This window comes from Coenobita brevimanus, chromosome 103 (assembly GCF_032717465.1).
Source record: "Coenobita brevimanus isolate Jiangsu-jjx chromosome 103, ASM3271746v2, whole genome shotgun sequence".
Taxonomy (NCBI): domain Eukaryota; kingdom Metazoa; phylum Arthropoda; class Malacostraca; order Decapoda; family Coenobitidae; genus Coenobita; species Coenobita brevimanus.
Genome location: NC_137056.1, coordinates 1719687 through 1733898, shown reverse-complemented (window position 1 = coordinate 1733898; position 14212 = coordinate 1719687). Strand labels below are relative to the sequence as shown.

General features: G+C 39.8%; 1 protein-coding gene across 1 annotated transcript in view; it reads left to right on the top strand.

Moving 5' to 3' along the window:
* Positions 1 to 14212, top strand: part of orb2 (cytoplasmic polyadenylation element-binding protein orb2) — a 226868-nt gene that overhangs the window by 208826 nt on the left and 3830 nt on the right. Inside the window, exons 5-8 of the mRNA XM_080284838.1 lie at positions 9612 to 9806; positions 11214 to 11326; positions 11775 to 11985; positions 13289 to 13470. Of these exons, the coding sequence (XP_080140964.1) occupies positions 9612 to 9806; positions 11214 to 11326; positions 11775 to 11985; positions 13289 to 13470 (701 nt within the window). The remainder of the gene's footprint in view (positions 1 to 9611; positions 9807 to 11213; positions 11327 to 11774; positions 11986 to 13288; positions 13471 to 14212) is intronic.

Below are 14212 nucleotides of genomic sequence, written 5' to 3'. Positions count from 1 at the left end.
CATGACGTCATCGCTAGTGCCTCACCTTGCAAGATTAGTGCCCTAAACAGATTGGAGATGTGTGTGTGTGTGTGTGTGTGTGTGTGTGTGTGTGTGTGTGTGTGTGTGTGTGTGTGTGTGTGTGTGCGTGCGCGCGCGCGCGTGCACGCACGCATACGCACGCACGCGCGCGCGAAGAAAATTTGGTCCCACTTTAGTAATTTTAGGGTAGTCACCGACTAATGCCATTGTTTTCCCCGTTATGTCACGAAATTTTGGCCAGGTAATTTCGCCCTCATTACCGCCACGTGTTGTTTTGCTTTGGACGAAGGGAAAGGAAATGCAGTGTAGAATCCTTGTACTGGTCTTTGGAAGAGGGGGGACATTGAGTTACGACAGGGAATCGATCGTAAATAGCTTCGTGAATCCCACCCCAGAGTAGCTTTGTTAGGATACTTAAATACCTTATAACAGTGGTCAGTAATTTCACACGTGTGTTTTGCAACGAAAAAAGCAAGATGACAGTCATCCTGCCCGCTTGAAATTGTCGGTTAATTTTGCAGAGTTCAGTAGGCTTGAACAATATCGGGACAGCCCTGAAGAGCTATTGATCTCAGCTGTACAGTGAGCATCATGTCTCTTCATCTCCAGCTTCTTTCCTCGATGGATTTCGAAAAGAAGTTTAGGTAATGAGAAACAGATAACACTGAGAGCTTTTCCGGCCACAGATAATTGTCAGGAGTGTAGTTTGCTGGGAGTCCACGAGTTTTTCAAAGCTCATGGAGGAAAAAAAAAAAAACTACACGACAGGACTTTTGATGCCGACTGTACATGTAAGCACAATACGCTAGCATGCACATACAGTACACGGTTGTTTGAATTTGTACACACACACACACACACACACACACACACACACACACACACACACACACACACACACACACACACACACATGCATAATTTCCCCTATATTAACAAATGTCTAAACTGGTGTATCCATTAATTTGACATTTGTGATTGTAAATTTAGGAACACCATTTTGACCGTTATATAACCAAACATATCTCACAGACTCCGCAGAACATTTCGTAATATAGTATGGAAATGTTGCTAAATTTGTGATGCTTTTTTTTACACTGGCATGCAACTTATTCATAAACTAAAACCGCTTGGCTGTTGTGTGTGTGTTTGTCCAAAATAGTAGACGGTGACATTTAAAAATATTGTTGGAACATGTAATTAATGCTGTGTGTATTGATGGTAGGTTGGCGGTATATGGTAAGTTTATAAAGATTTAACGAAATATCCAATATGTATTTCGTAAGTGCTGTAAAAATTTTGCAGATAATTGAGTGTGGCCGCTTGTATGTGTCTGTCTGTACGTACGCAGCTGTAGTCTCGATGTGAACTGTTTTCAAGAAGTGGTATGAATTTTTTGTTTACCATATAGGCTACAAGTATATTGACCCTGCTGTTTGTGCTGTATTTCATGCAGGCCGTGGATACAATCGTAGGAGAGGTATTTTTTTAATAGCATGAAAATAATACATCTTTTGTTAATCAAGAAATTTTTGTGTCTAGTGACGTGTGGCATGTCTTGTCTGCCTGCCCAATGGTTTCTTTCTGTAATTTGTCAGTGTTTTTGTCAGCACCACCATTTTCGGGTAGTATTCTAAGCGGCGTTGGAGAAATATCACCCAGCCTTTAATGATTTATTCTGTACATTACACCTCAATATCCTTTTCATTGTTACTGATTTAAACTGTGCCGATATTAAAACCATATGCAGTTGATACCATGCAAGAGATTGCTAAGGTGTAACATGCAAAGTAAATCACCAAGGAAGAGGTGCTACGAAGCCTATACCACTTAGAATACAGGCCCCAAACAAGGTCTTGAAAATGACACTCCAAAGGATTGATACAGAAACAAACACGTCACATACCACAAAAATATAAAACAAAATAATTTTTGCTATTTCTCGTTTTAGCAGAGTTAGTTATAGCATTGATTTATTTGTTTATTTATATATTGCAGTATATTTTATGAATAGAAGTTTTACTGGTATTTAGTAAAGTATAAAATGGCTTGATAGGTGAAAAATGCATTACGTAACCAGTGTTGCCAATTTATCAGTTCACAAAATCAAGAGGTTTTAAAGCCAATCTGGCGAGCTTTTTTTTTTTTTTTTTTTTTTTTATCGTCTGGCGTTTTTTTCTTTTCTGATTTCCCCTAATCTGGCGGATTTTTAACGCTTTTAAGCCCAGTAGAGCGGCTTGATAGAATTTCCATTTGGCAACACTGTACGTAACCCGTAGAGTTGTTCAGGTAATATGCAGCTGTGGTCACCTGTTATTCTCGGTGGCTTTAAGAGATTTTGGAGCTTCTGCCCCTCAGCCACTTATTCTGCGCATAATGCATCAGCATTTTGTTTGTTACTGTGAAAACAATGTTGATGTTAAAACGGTGAAAATACCGTTCGTGGAATTAAGGTGTAATAAGCAAAATACATCGATAACGAATAACCGCTTTGAAGCATCCTGTGCCACCTAGAATGCGGCTGTAAAATTGAGACCATCTGAAGTTGCCACTCTGTACACCCAGACTGATCAATGGTAAACACTAGAAGATAGCCCTTGCATGGTACTGCAGCTGTTTAGTACTGTATTCCATAGAAGTGTAGTGTGTATCCTGCTGTTATTTTTTTTCCTGTTCAGATGCCCTCGAAGTGACTATGGATCCATGAAGTCCTTGCCAGTTAAATTTTTTTGTGTGTAAAGATTTTAAGAAAAATGTGTACTCTGGTGACTACTTGAGGGTTGCTGCTATTCGTCTTCTTAATGCAAATGTTTTTAAGTTAATTGCTTTCTTGTGGTATAAATCATTCCAATAAGTGTGGAGGTGGACACAAGCATGAGATTGTAAGGAAGAATATTTTAAAAAGTTTTCGTCCAGTGCTTCACACAAAAGGTAGAATATATATATATATATATATATATATATATAAAATGTATGACATTTTTGTGCATAAACATATCTAAGGATCTTTGTTTCTGTTCATAATATTGTATATATACCAGGTATCTGCCTGCTTGGATCAGTCCCACAAAATAGGTTATTGAGGCTTTGTGGAACATTTATTATTATTATTATTACAGTATTATTATTTTAGTGTCACGAACATAGTGACTGTACAAGGAAAATGTAACGAGCTCATTATTCATTTGTTTATATTTTGTGTGTAATTTTGTTAAGTGTGTCCATTGTCATGTGTGAAGCATGGATATCTTTTTTCTAAGTGTTTTGTCCCTTACAATTGCCAGATTGCTAAGGGTTTACTAAGTAATGGAATTTGTTACCCAGCTAACGGATCGGATACTTAGGCCCCAAATTACAAAGTGGAACAAAAGCTCACCGTTTTCTACAATAATTTCTGAAGGACACGAAACTGGAGCATAACTTGTATTCCTTTAACATTGCTGACTGCACTGTGTAATCTGGGATGCAAGCTGGCATTCAATAATTGTAAAGAAGAGCGATTTAATGGTCAAGGATGTGACGTAAAGGATGACGTTCCTCTTTTCTTATGTAGTCTCTCCGTAATTATAGATAGTATTATTTCTTTACTGTATCTGACACGATAATGCTCTCATGACGCAGTATGCTGGTGTCAATTGTTACGTCATATAAACAAATTAGAAAAGAGCGCCAAGGCAAAATATATAAAATAAACTAATGAAGAGATGCTAATATGGCTTTTAAGCTTATGCAAATTTGGACCAGAGTGTTGGGTTTAGGCCAAGGATAGGATAAGGGATTACAGTGAAAGTGGAGGGACTGGAGTGAAGTTGGGTGACACACACACATACACACACACACTATGACTTTTACCTTCTTTTTCCTCAGTGTTTGCTTCATGCAGTTGCTGTAAAGGAAGTGACTTGAGAATTTGGCTAATGTGTTTATTAGTATTACAGTATTATTATTTATTGTTGTTATTATTACTGTATTATTATATTTAACACGTTCATAATTACCCCATCAATCAGCGAGGTTTGTAAAATGTCGCTCGGGTTAGAATAAAGTTAATTTTGGGGAAAATTGTCGTATTGAAGGGATTAGTATATTTGCATTGTTTACTTTTTTTTTTTTTTTTTTTAATCACTGGAATAGCATGGTAATGATAATATTACTACAAGACTCAGAGCCTCCAAATGCACGTTGATAATTTGTGCCATGTTGAAAATGCAGCTATGTGATGTTAATGTTGCTCTCCATTTGTCACATTTATACATATGCCTGTAATTCTTGTATGTAATCTCTACTGTAGCTGAGTATTAGCCATATCAACCTGAGAATGTAATTTAATCTTTTACCTGGCGATTTTGTGCATCGTAGGCAAGCACACTTGCTATACGAGTATTATTTCATTTGACAGGCCAATCTCAAAACTTAAACAGTAATTGTGGTAACATGAAATTGGATGAGAAGAGCTCCCAATAGTCAGCATGGTTTTGTTTGATGGAACCTAGACATTCCCAGAACATAGTATGTCCTGCTTTCATGCAGTTCAGTGAGGTTTAGATATGAAGTAGGAATTAATCTCTTTGGTTGTTAGTTGGATCAACTCTCCAGTCGACTACACTTGATCAGAGGAGCTGAAAAGGGTTAGAAAAGGATTAGGAATCTGTCAGGTGAGAGTGAACGCACTACCGTAGTGAAGAGGCACATTAGGCTATATCTAATTACTTCAGTTGGAAAGTTTCTTGAGCTGAATCAAATCGTCTTGTGATGTTTTTAAATGTATGATGTCATAAGTGCAGACGTTCAGCTATATGAGGAGTGATGATGTATCTTGAATATGAATTATAATAGATACAGTGGTGGCAGCTTCTATGTGATTCTCTCTCTCTCTCTCTCTCTCATACATATATATATATATATATATATATATATATATATATATATATATATATATATATATATATATATACACCGGTATATGCCCAGTTGCAATGTGTTCAGCCTTTGTTGGAGCTGGACATAAATAGGGAGTTGGACATTCTGGACATAGGCTGTGAGTTGAGCATTTACTGAGTTGGATATTTTTTGTGTTGGACAGTTGCTGAGTTGAACATTTGTCATGAGTTGGCTTGTTTGTCATTCACTGTGAGTTGGACGTTAAATTATCGTGTTGGAAATTTGCTGCAAGTTGGACATTTACTGTGTTTGACTTAGCTGTGAGTTGGACATTTGCTGTGTTTGACTTTGCTGTGAGTTGGACATTTACTGTGTTCAATTTTGCTTTGAGTTGGACATTTACTGTGTTTGACTTTGCTCTGAGCTGGACATTTGCTGCAAGTTGGTCATTTATTGTGATGTGGATATTTACTGTTTGACATTTGCTGTGATGTGGATATTTACTGTTTGACATTTACTGGGAGTTGGATATTTACTATGTTGACTGCTGTGAGTTGGATATTTATTCTGTGACATTTTCTGTGAATTGGGTATTTACTGTTTGATGTTTACTGGGAGTTGGGCATTTACTGTGGTTGACATTTAGTATAAGTGTGACATCTGCTATGTTTTGGATATTTTGCTTTGAGTTGGACATTTGCTATGATTTGGACTTCAGCTCAGTTGGATTGGACTTTTGTAACGAGCTGAATATGTTGCAAATTGGAAAAATATTAGTTTGGACATATGTTGATTTTTAACGTATGCTGTGAGTTAGGCATGTGCTAGGAATTGAACATTTGGTAGGAGTTGGAAGTGTTAGGATTAAAACATCTGCTATTTTCTCCTTTGCCAATAATTTCACTTGTAACGGTCATTTTCCTTTTTAGTTAATATGGTATTCTGTGCACTACCGTATTTAAATATCGTAAGCGATGTGTTGGGGAGAGCAGTTTGAGATTGTCAGGCGCGAAAGGATTGAACTTGCTGGTGAATCTTTTGAGTGTATGGAAGAGTTTTGTTATTTGGGAGACATGTTATGTGCTGGAGGTGGGGCTGGAGCTGGCTCTGTGGCTAGGGTGAGAAGTGGTTGGAAGAAGTTCAGGGAGCTGTTGCCCCTCCTGACATTGAGAGGACTCTCCCTACGTGCTAAGGGGTCTTTGTATGCAGCATGTGGTAGGAGTGTGATGCTGTATGGTAGTGAGACCTGGGCAGTAAAAGAAGAGGATATTCGCAGGCTCAAACGTACAGATATGACAATGCTTAGGTGGCTGTGCAGTGCATCTGTGTGTGCAAGGCCTGGGGGGGCTGTGTATACAATGGAAGAGTTGAGAGGTAGGATGGGACTGGAATGTACTGGTGATGTGATGAGGAGAGGTAGATTGAGATGGTTTGGGCATGTGGAGAGGATGGGGGATGGTAATTGGGTGCAGACAGTGAGAAGTCTTAATACTGGGGGTGGGGCTGCGAGGGGTAGACCGAGAAAGACATGGGACGTGGTCATTAAGTGTGACCTCAGGGTTAAGGGTCTGAACAGGGAGGTTGCCTTAGGTCAAGCAGCATGGAGAGCCGCCATTAGGTGATCATGGCCGAGACATGCAAGCATGTCGGAGCCTTCAAAAATGAAACAAAACGAAGCATTGATATATGTGTGGCCACGGATTTTTGTTTTTCGGGGTTCATGGCTTTCCTTGTCAGATTATAGGCTTCTAGCCTAATTCTAAGCAGTTTATTTTTGCATGTTCACCATAATACTGTACTGTATTAGGTTATATTTCCTTATACAAACTATGTAGATAAGAGAAAGTAAATACCCGGTAATTACACAAGGGATTATCATTTTCTGGTATGTAAAGAAATAAGCTCAATGTTCAGACCCCAAGGCATCGTCACTCACCCTTCCACTCAGGGGCAAACTCAATTCATGACACATGAAATCTTTAATACAGTATTTGTACAGATATCATCAGGGGGGGGGGGGTCTTTGTATCCAAACCCATTAAAAGTTGTATGTATGTTGCATGTCCTTCATGCTTGGCATGGGAGGGAAGTGCTGTGACTGGCTTATAGTAAGTTCAGTGCTTGGATATGATTGGTTTAGTAATTTCCATGCTTGACTGCGATTGGTTTACGCCCGGCTAGATGTGTGGGCTTGAGGTAATGGTGGCGTGTATTACACGAGGCATCAGAAAAGCATCACATCTGAAGCTGCATCTGTGAATTTTGTTTATTCTAGAGTTACTGATATTGCAAACTGTTGCATGATGTTGCTGCATATTATGAATCTGCTATTTAGGATTATACTACTTAGGAGATTCAGTTGTGTATATACTGTATATACAGTCAGTGATGACATAACGCTTGATCCCATAACACAAAACTCGCATAACACGGGAGACAAACTTTGATGCCAAAATTTAGTCTCAGTGCAAAAATGATAGACATTACGCTGGTGGAGGAAGCTGACAATTTTTTTCAACACCATACAATGCTTCGACAATAGACATAATGTGGCCAGAGGCCCCAAGTTATGGTTCAGACTGTCATAATGCGGTGGGAACAGATACAATGTGGCCAGTGATAGTCATGGTGTATGTTGCATCAGCCTATGATATATGGCTGTTGCTTATCTGTGCGGGGTGTCATCATGGTCCACTGAGCATTCTGTCCCAGTTGAGCCTACCCTCTCCCCACACTCTGGCTGCACACATGCTTTGTGTGATCTTTGCCCCCCCCCCCCCCTCTCTCTCTCTCTCTCTCTCTCTCTCTCTTCCACGGATCTCTATTCCACCTCCCCCCAGCAAACCCACAACCTCTTCCATTCAAGATGAGGAATCCCCCAGTGTTTGTATGTGATGAAGTCTTTATTAAGTAGGTAAATGTCCTGGCAAAAGCCCTGAAATTGCCCCAAAAGATGAACTTGGGGCTGGCTTGGGTACCGTGAAACCCTTTAACATGTAAACATATGGCCCTGTAATGCAGAATTCTCATAAAACAGGAGCTTCCATGGACAATATTCCCACGTTATGTGAGTTCTTGCTGTATGTATATATATATGTATCCATCCATTCATCCATCCGTCATCCAATCCTATGCTGCCCCATGAGGAGCCTAGGAGCCCGGGGCTAGGCAAGTTGGTCCTGACATTTAAGATGAGAGTGACCAGCCTCACTCATCTCTGAGTGGCATTACGTGAGCAATAAACCCCAACCACCCCTTGGATATAAACCTGCACATGCTCAATCCGATTGGAGCGCCTTAAATTCTCATTAAACCATCAGGGACCTTAATTTGGTTATATGGTTACCACCCAGCATAGTAAATGGTTTCCTGGTGTACAGGAAACCAATGGGCTTGTCACTCAGTTTAGAGTCATCCATAGGCAAAAGGAAGAAGAAAGACAGAAGAGGAGGGGAGGAAGAGAGGAATGGGCAGACACTCAAAGCAGCATTACATCGAGTGAGTGGATGGTGAGTGCCCCCACCGATATATATATATATATATATATATATTGAGGCTCAGCAAGGATCTGTTGTTGGTGTAATTGTACTTCGTAAAAGCTGAATTACGGTACTTCGCAGGCTCATTGTGTTTTCCTTTGTCCTATGCATGTTGGGCTGTTTTTATGTAAGCAGGTGTGGGTATTGCATTTCATTAGGATGGTTTTGCATGATGATGATGATGATTATACTGTCTCTCTGATAATTGTAAACTGCAGGGATTAATGCTTATGTGCTGAATATTTGGCTGTTCTGTTCTTTTTTATGAGTTGTAGTACATGCTCAGATTTTGAAATCTTAGTTACTGGTATTGTAGTGAATAGTAATGAATCCAGCTTGCATTAGTTCTTATGCCTTTATTTTCATAAACTTGGCATTGACAAGCAGTTAGTGAAGATTTTTCGCAGAATTTTCGTTGCTGCTGCCCAAAATCACCACACCCACATGAACAACATGTGAAGCAACAGAGTTCAGTACTTGCTGGCACTTACATAGCACAGTACACAATGCACTGCCCCATAATTACAGGACCAATAAATATACTTAATAACTTGGTAAGCATAATTGTTGACATTTTAGCATAGTTGTGCATATATTTGCATTGTACAGTATTGGACTGTTCATGCATTAGTTTGTAGAACACAAAAGGAAAATGTGTTTAATTTTGGCCAAGTACAGTACTTTATATTGATCTTAAAGATATTTATGATTGTGAGTTTGATGTATGAAGCATTAACTGTTCTTACAGTTATTCCATATACTGGATAATTTTTTCTTTCATTTACTCAATTACTGTAATTACCCAGTGTTTGAATTATATTTTTTGTATTTGGTTATGTGATGTAATGTTGAGATGTTTTAGTGTGTGGATGACTCAAGTGGCCAGTTGTGTTGTACCTATGTTGTGTTTGTGGTTGTTGTACCAAGTAGTATAGGGTCTGATATGCAAAGTCATAATTGCCTAATAAAGCATAACTTTTTATTTATTCGGTGTTTGTGGTGCATAATGAATTAAGAACATGTAGTCATTTGAAAAGAAGTAAAACTAAAGTTTTCTCTATATTAACTGAGTAGCACTGCTACTTGTCTTAATGTAAGACGTTCAGTACAAGCTGTAATGGTGAACCATACTCCCTTAGTGCTTTCCCTGAGCTAAGCCCTCCCCGGCAGGTAAAGGTGGATTCGTCGGGGGGATTGACGAAAGTGGAGTCCTACTTGATGAAAGTCACCTGTTGGACAGTCTGGGTGCCCCCATCCCTCTCCCCTCCCCCTCCCGGTCCTCCCCACGGTCACAGGGTTCTGAGAATGGTGAACGCTTCTCTCGCAAGGTTTTTGTTGGAGGTCTCCCCCCAGACATTGACGAAGGTGAGTTATACTTCAAGAGGTAGAGCACATATGGTCCAACAGCCCAGTACAGTACTTAGATACTGTGTAATGGTAAGTGGTACACTTCAGATTTTTGTAAATATGAGTATGGATATGAAAAGTCTTTGAATATGACTGCACGACATTAGAGAAGTATCTGTCTGTCCATTGCCAGGCATCTTAGTCCTGTAAGGAGTGGCCATAAACAAATCACCTCCATGTTGCCCTGTCACCCACCACTTCACTGCCCTTGCCCCAGCTCACACCTCCCTCTCTCATGTACCTCTCCACTCCATCCCTCCATCTCATCCTCGGTCTCCCCTCCCTCTCCCCCCCTCCACCTCACTCACACTGTCCTCGTTAGTCTCTCGCTCTCCATCCTCTCCACATGGCCAGACCACCTCAGTGTATTTCTCCAAATACCTTCTGTCACATCCTCATCCGCACCACAATGCTTCTTCACTTCCTCATTTGTCAGTCTGTCTCTCCATGTAACTCCAGGTGCTCCTCTCAGATAACTCATTTCCACTGCTCTCACTCTTGACTTGTGTCCTTCCAACAAGATCCAAACTTCACTTCTACATGTTAGAGTTGGTATCACAATACTGTCATGCAGTAGATTTTTTTTACTTTCATGCTCACTTCCATATTTCTTTATCACTGCCTTCAAAGATTCAGCAATCTTTCTTCCCTGTTGTACCCTTTCAAGCACTTCATTCTCCAGACTTCCATCCTTACTCATCATACTACCCAAGTACTTAAATGCACTCACATTTTCCATTTCCCCACTATCCAGCCTCACTATGCATTCAGTTACTTCATTTCTCTTGAAGACCACAGCTTTACTCTTCCTAATTTTTATCTTTAGGTTCCATTTCTCACACACTCCCTAACTCATTCACCAAGCCTTGCAGTTCCCCTTTGTCTTCATTTAACGATACTGTATCATCTGCAAACAGCAGAATGGGAAGTTTCCAAACACTGCCCTCTCTCATTAGGGCTGCTCCAACATTAGGGAAGTATGCAGTTCCATAAATGGGTAATTTGCCGGATCACAAATAGGACAGTACAGTGTTCAGCCTTACACATTGTAGGGTCTTCACTTATATACTGTATTTATTGTCTATGGATATTTTACATTTCTCTTTTCAGCTGTTCTCAAAAATACAGTTTAATGGATGTGAACTTGAAAGGTTAAATCTTTAACGGCAGCTCACCACTTATGTGCAGTACTTGTACGTTAGTTAATTACTAGGTTTTTATTATGGTGTATTGTGTAAATCCTTATGGAAATAGGAACAAAGTAAAGAAGGCTTGTACTGAAAGGGTCATTGTATGCAACAGCTGATGAAAGTTTGGTCAGTAGGCTACTTTATATTAGAGCATTAATTTGTCATTTTATTCCAGAGGAGATCACAGCCAGCTTCCGTCGTTTTGGTCCTTTGGTGGTGGACTGGCCACATAAGGCAGAAAGCAAGTCTTACTTCCCACCCAAGGGATATGCCTTCCTCTTATTCCAGGTGAGTTATGACAGGTGCTAATGGCAGTGGGAGGGGTTACTGATATTCACAGATTGGTACTCATAATCCTAGTACAGTATTGTGTTTGCAGTAAAATATTCTAGTGACCTATCATTTGGGAGTTATTGTTGTGGCTTTGGCCTCACAGATCCATGAATCTGTCAAGATTAAAGTTGTGGGAACCAAAGGCCAGAAACCCCTCATTCTTAATCTGGCATAAGGATACCCCCACCCCTCCCCTTTTCCTAAATTTGTGCTGATACAAGACACCCTGGGAAGGATAAGTTTTGGAGGAACAAGTAGAAGAGAAGTGCTGAGAGGACTGAGCCAAGTGGGGTACAGTGAAGAAGAATTATATTATGCAGAAATAAACTGATGTTGGATCTTCGAAGGTGGGAATATTGTATCATTACCTTTTTTGTACAATAAATCTTCCATCATGTTTCAGGATGAAAGCAGTGTACAGCAGTTGATTGATGCATGCATCCAGGATGATGACAAGCTGTACTTGTGTGTTTCCTCACCCACCATTAAGGACAAGCCTGTGCAGATCCGCCCCTGGAGGCTCTCGGATGCAGACTTTGTATTGGATGCCTCCCTTCCCCTTGACCCTCGCAAGACTGTCTTTGTTGGTGGTGTACCCAGGCCTCTAAAAGCAGGTGAGCTTCCATTGCTTGGCTTGTTTTTGTTGCATTTTAGGTTGTCTTCATTGTTATTTTGAAATGAGCTTATTTATTTATTTTTCTATTTTTTTATTTTATTTTTTTTAAGGAGGCCATTTGATTTATTATGTAACCTTGACCACTGTATCTTATATAGAGAAGGATGGTCTGTGTATTGATATTCAGATGCAGTTGCAGTCCTATTATGTCATCCCATATAAGCATCTTTGATAAATAATCACACGTTTCAGTAGACTCAGTTTACGTGTCCTAATTTGCACTAAACATGTTTTGTGTGGAAAGATATAGCCAGACCCAGCCCAGTTTGGGGGGGGGGGGAGTGTGCATAGGAAAATTCCAGGTCTCTCTCTCTCTCTCTCTCTCACACACACACACACACACACACACACACACACACACACACAGTCTCACCTCAATGCCATCACTCACTGTGTACTGTTTCTTCTTTCATGCTAAGTTTTTCATTACTTTATGGTACCAAAATAGTTTTTCACATACCTCTAGATAGATAAGTTATCTGAAGATACCCCCTTCCCCCCACCCAAACATTGCTCTGCCTTCAGTCATGGTACTGTAATTAACCAACACTTTATTTAGCATTTTGTATGCTAACCCCCCCTCCCCCCTTTTTTTGGGGGTAGGGGGGGGGCTTAGCAATGTTTCTAGATGTTGTATGTAAACTACAAGTAATGTTAGGTATATGTAATCAGGAAGCAGTAAAAATTTTTCAAGAGGGCCAAAGGGGGGACTAAAAATTTTGGGATTTCACCATACTAATTATTAATGTAACATGAATTTCAGTGCCACAGTTTGTATGTTTTGATATGTAAGATAACGTTTCCAGATGCATTAGCTGTGCAGATTGAGGGTCTACTGTACATTTTGTTTTTAATATTGACAGCTAATCCACAGCATGATCTGGATAAATCATAATACGCAACCTGATGCTTAAGTAAATAGTGCGGACATACTGTAGTACAGTATTAGTATGATAAATTTCTGTTTACTTTGAGATTACCTCTTGGCTACTCTCTCTTTCCTTGTTTTCTGAATGCTGCCTTATGCCATCTTTAGGTGGGACAAAGAGGTCAGGATAATGATAACCATAACCTCTAATGAATCTTCTGGTGTTGGTGATGATGATGATGATAATGATAATATATTTTCAGTAATGCAGGTAGTGATCATGGACCCCTACCTTATGTAACTTAATCTGTCATAACACTACCTTAACTAACCAAACCATTAATGAATCCTTTGTTGATGATGATATTCACAGTTGAGCTAGCAATGATCATGGACCGGCTGTATGGGGGAGTGTGCTACGCTGGGATTGACACAGACCCAGAGCTCAAGTACCCTAAAGGTGCTGGGCGTGTGGCCTTCTCTAACCAACAGAGCTATATTGCTGCCATCAGTGCTCGCTTCGTACAACTTCAGCATGGTGATATCGACAAGAGGGTGCGTGTTGGCACTGAGAATATTGATTTTATTTTGGGGGAAGGAGTCAGGCAAGACTGGCATGTATTCTAGGCTAGCATAATTTTAAGTATGGTGCCACATATGATGTGTGATACTGTGAAAAGGTGGTGTGTTAAAGCACTCTGCCTACCTCAGTCTAGCCAGAGAGTGATGATAATTTTGGGAAGGCAAGAATGCTAGAATGGTTTGTGTATTAAGGTAAAATTTGTTGATAACATAGTTAGGGGTGATGTTAAGTAAGAAGGGTGGTAAATGAGGAGGTTTGTGTTAGAATGTTTCATCTCTGTGCAGACACTGATGGTATTTTTAAGGAGATAAGTTGGGCAGGGATGGGTGTGTTTGCAAGAGGGTGACTGTTGGGTATGGAGTGTTGGTAACAATTTTACAGCATAGAGTGAAGCATGACTGATAAACTTAAAAAACAACAATGCTGTCTTGATGTCATTTGCTCACTTTGTGCAACTTTAGCATGGTATCAACATACAGGTGTGTTGAAACTCAGTGTTGATAAAATTTTGTGAGGGTTCATTAGCTCCACTTGCAGGAACATTCATACTTAAAGAATTATTTAAGATTTGAGAGGCAAAGGGTATAAGTAAAACTAAATTTCTGATGTTAATTTATGGAACAGTTAATCTCTCTCTCTCTCTCTCTCTCCATCCTTAGGTGGAAAAATGTGATTGATGATCTGTTAGTACTAAATCTAATTAACCAGCTTGCT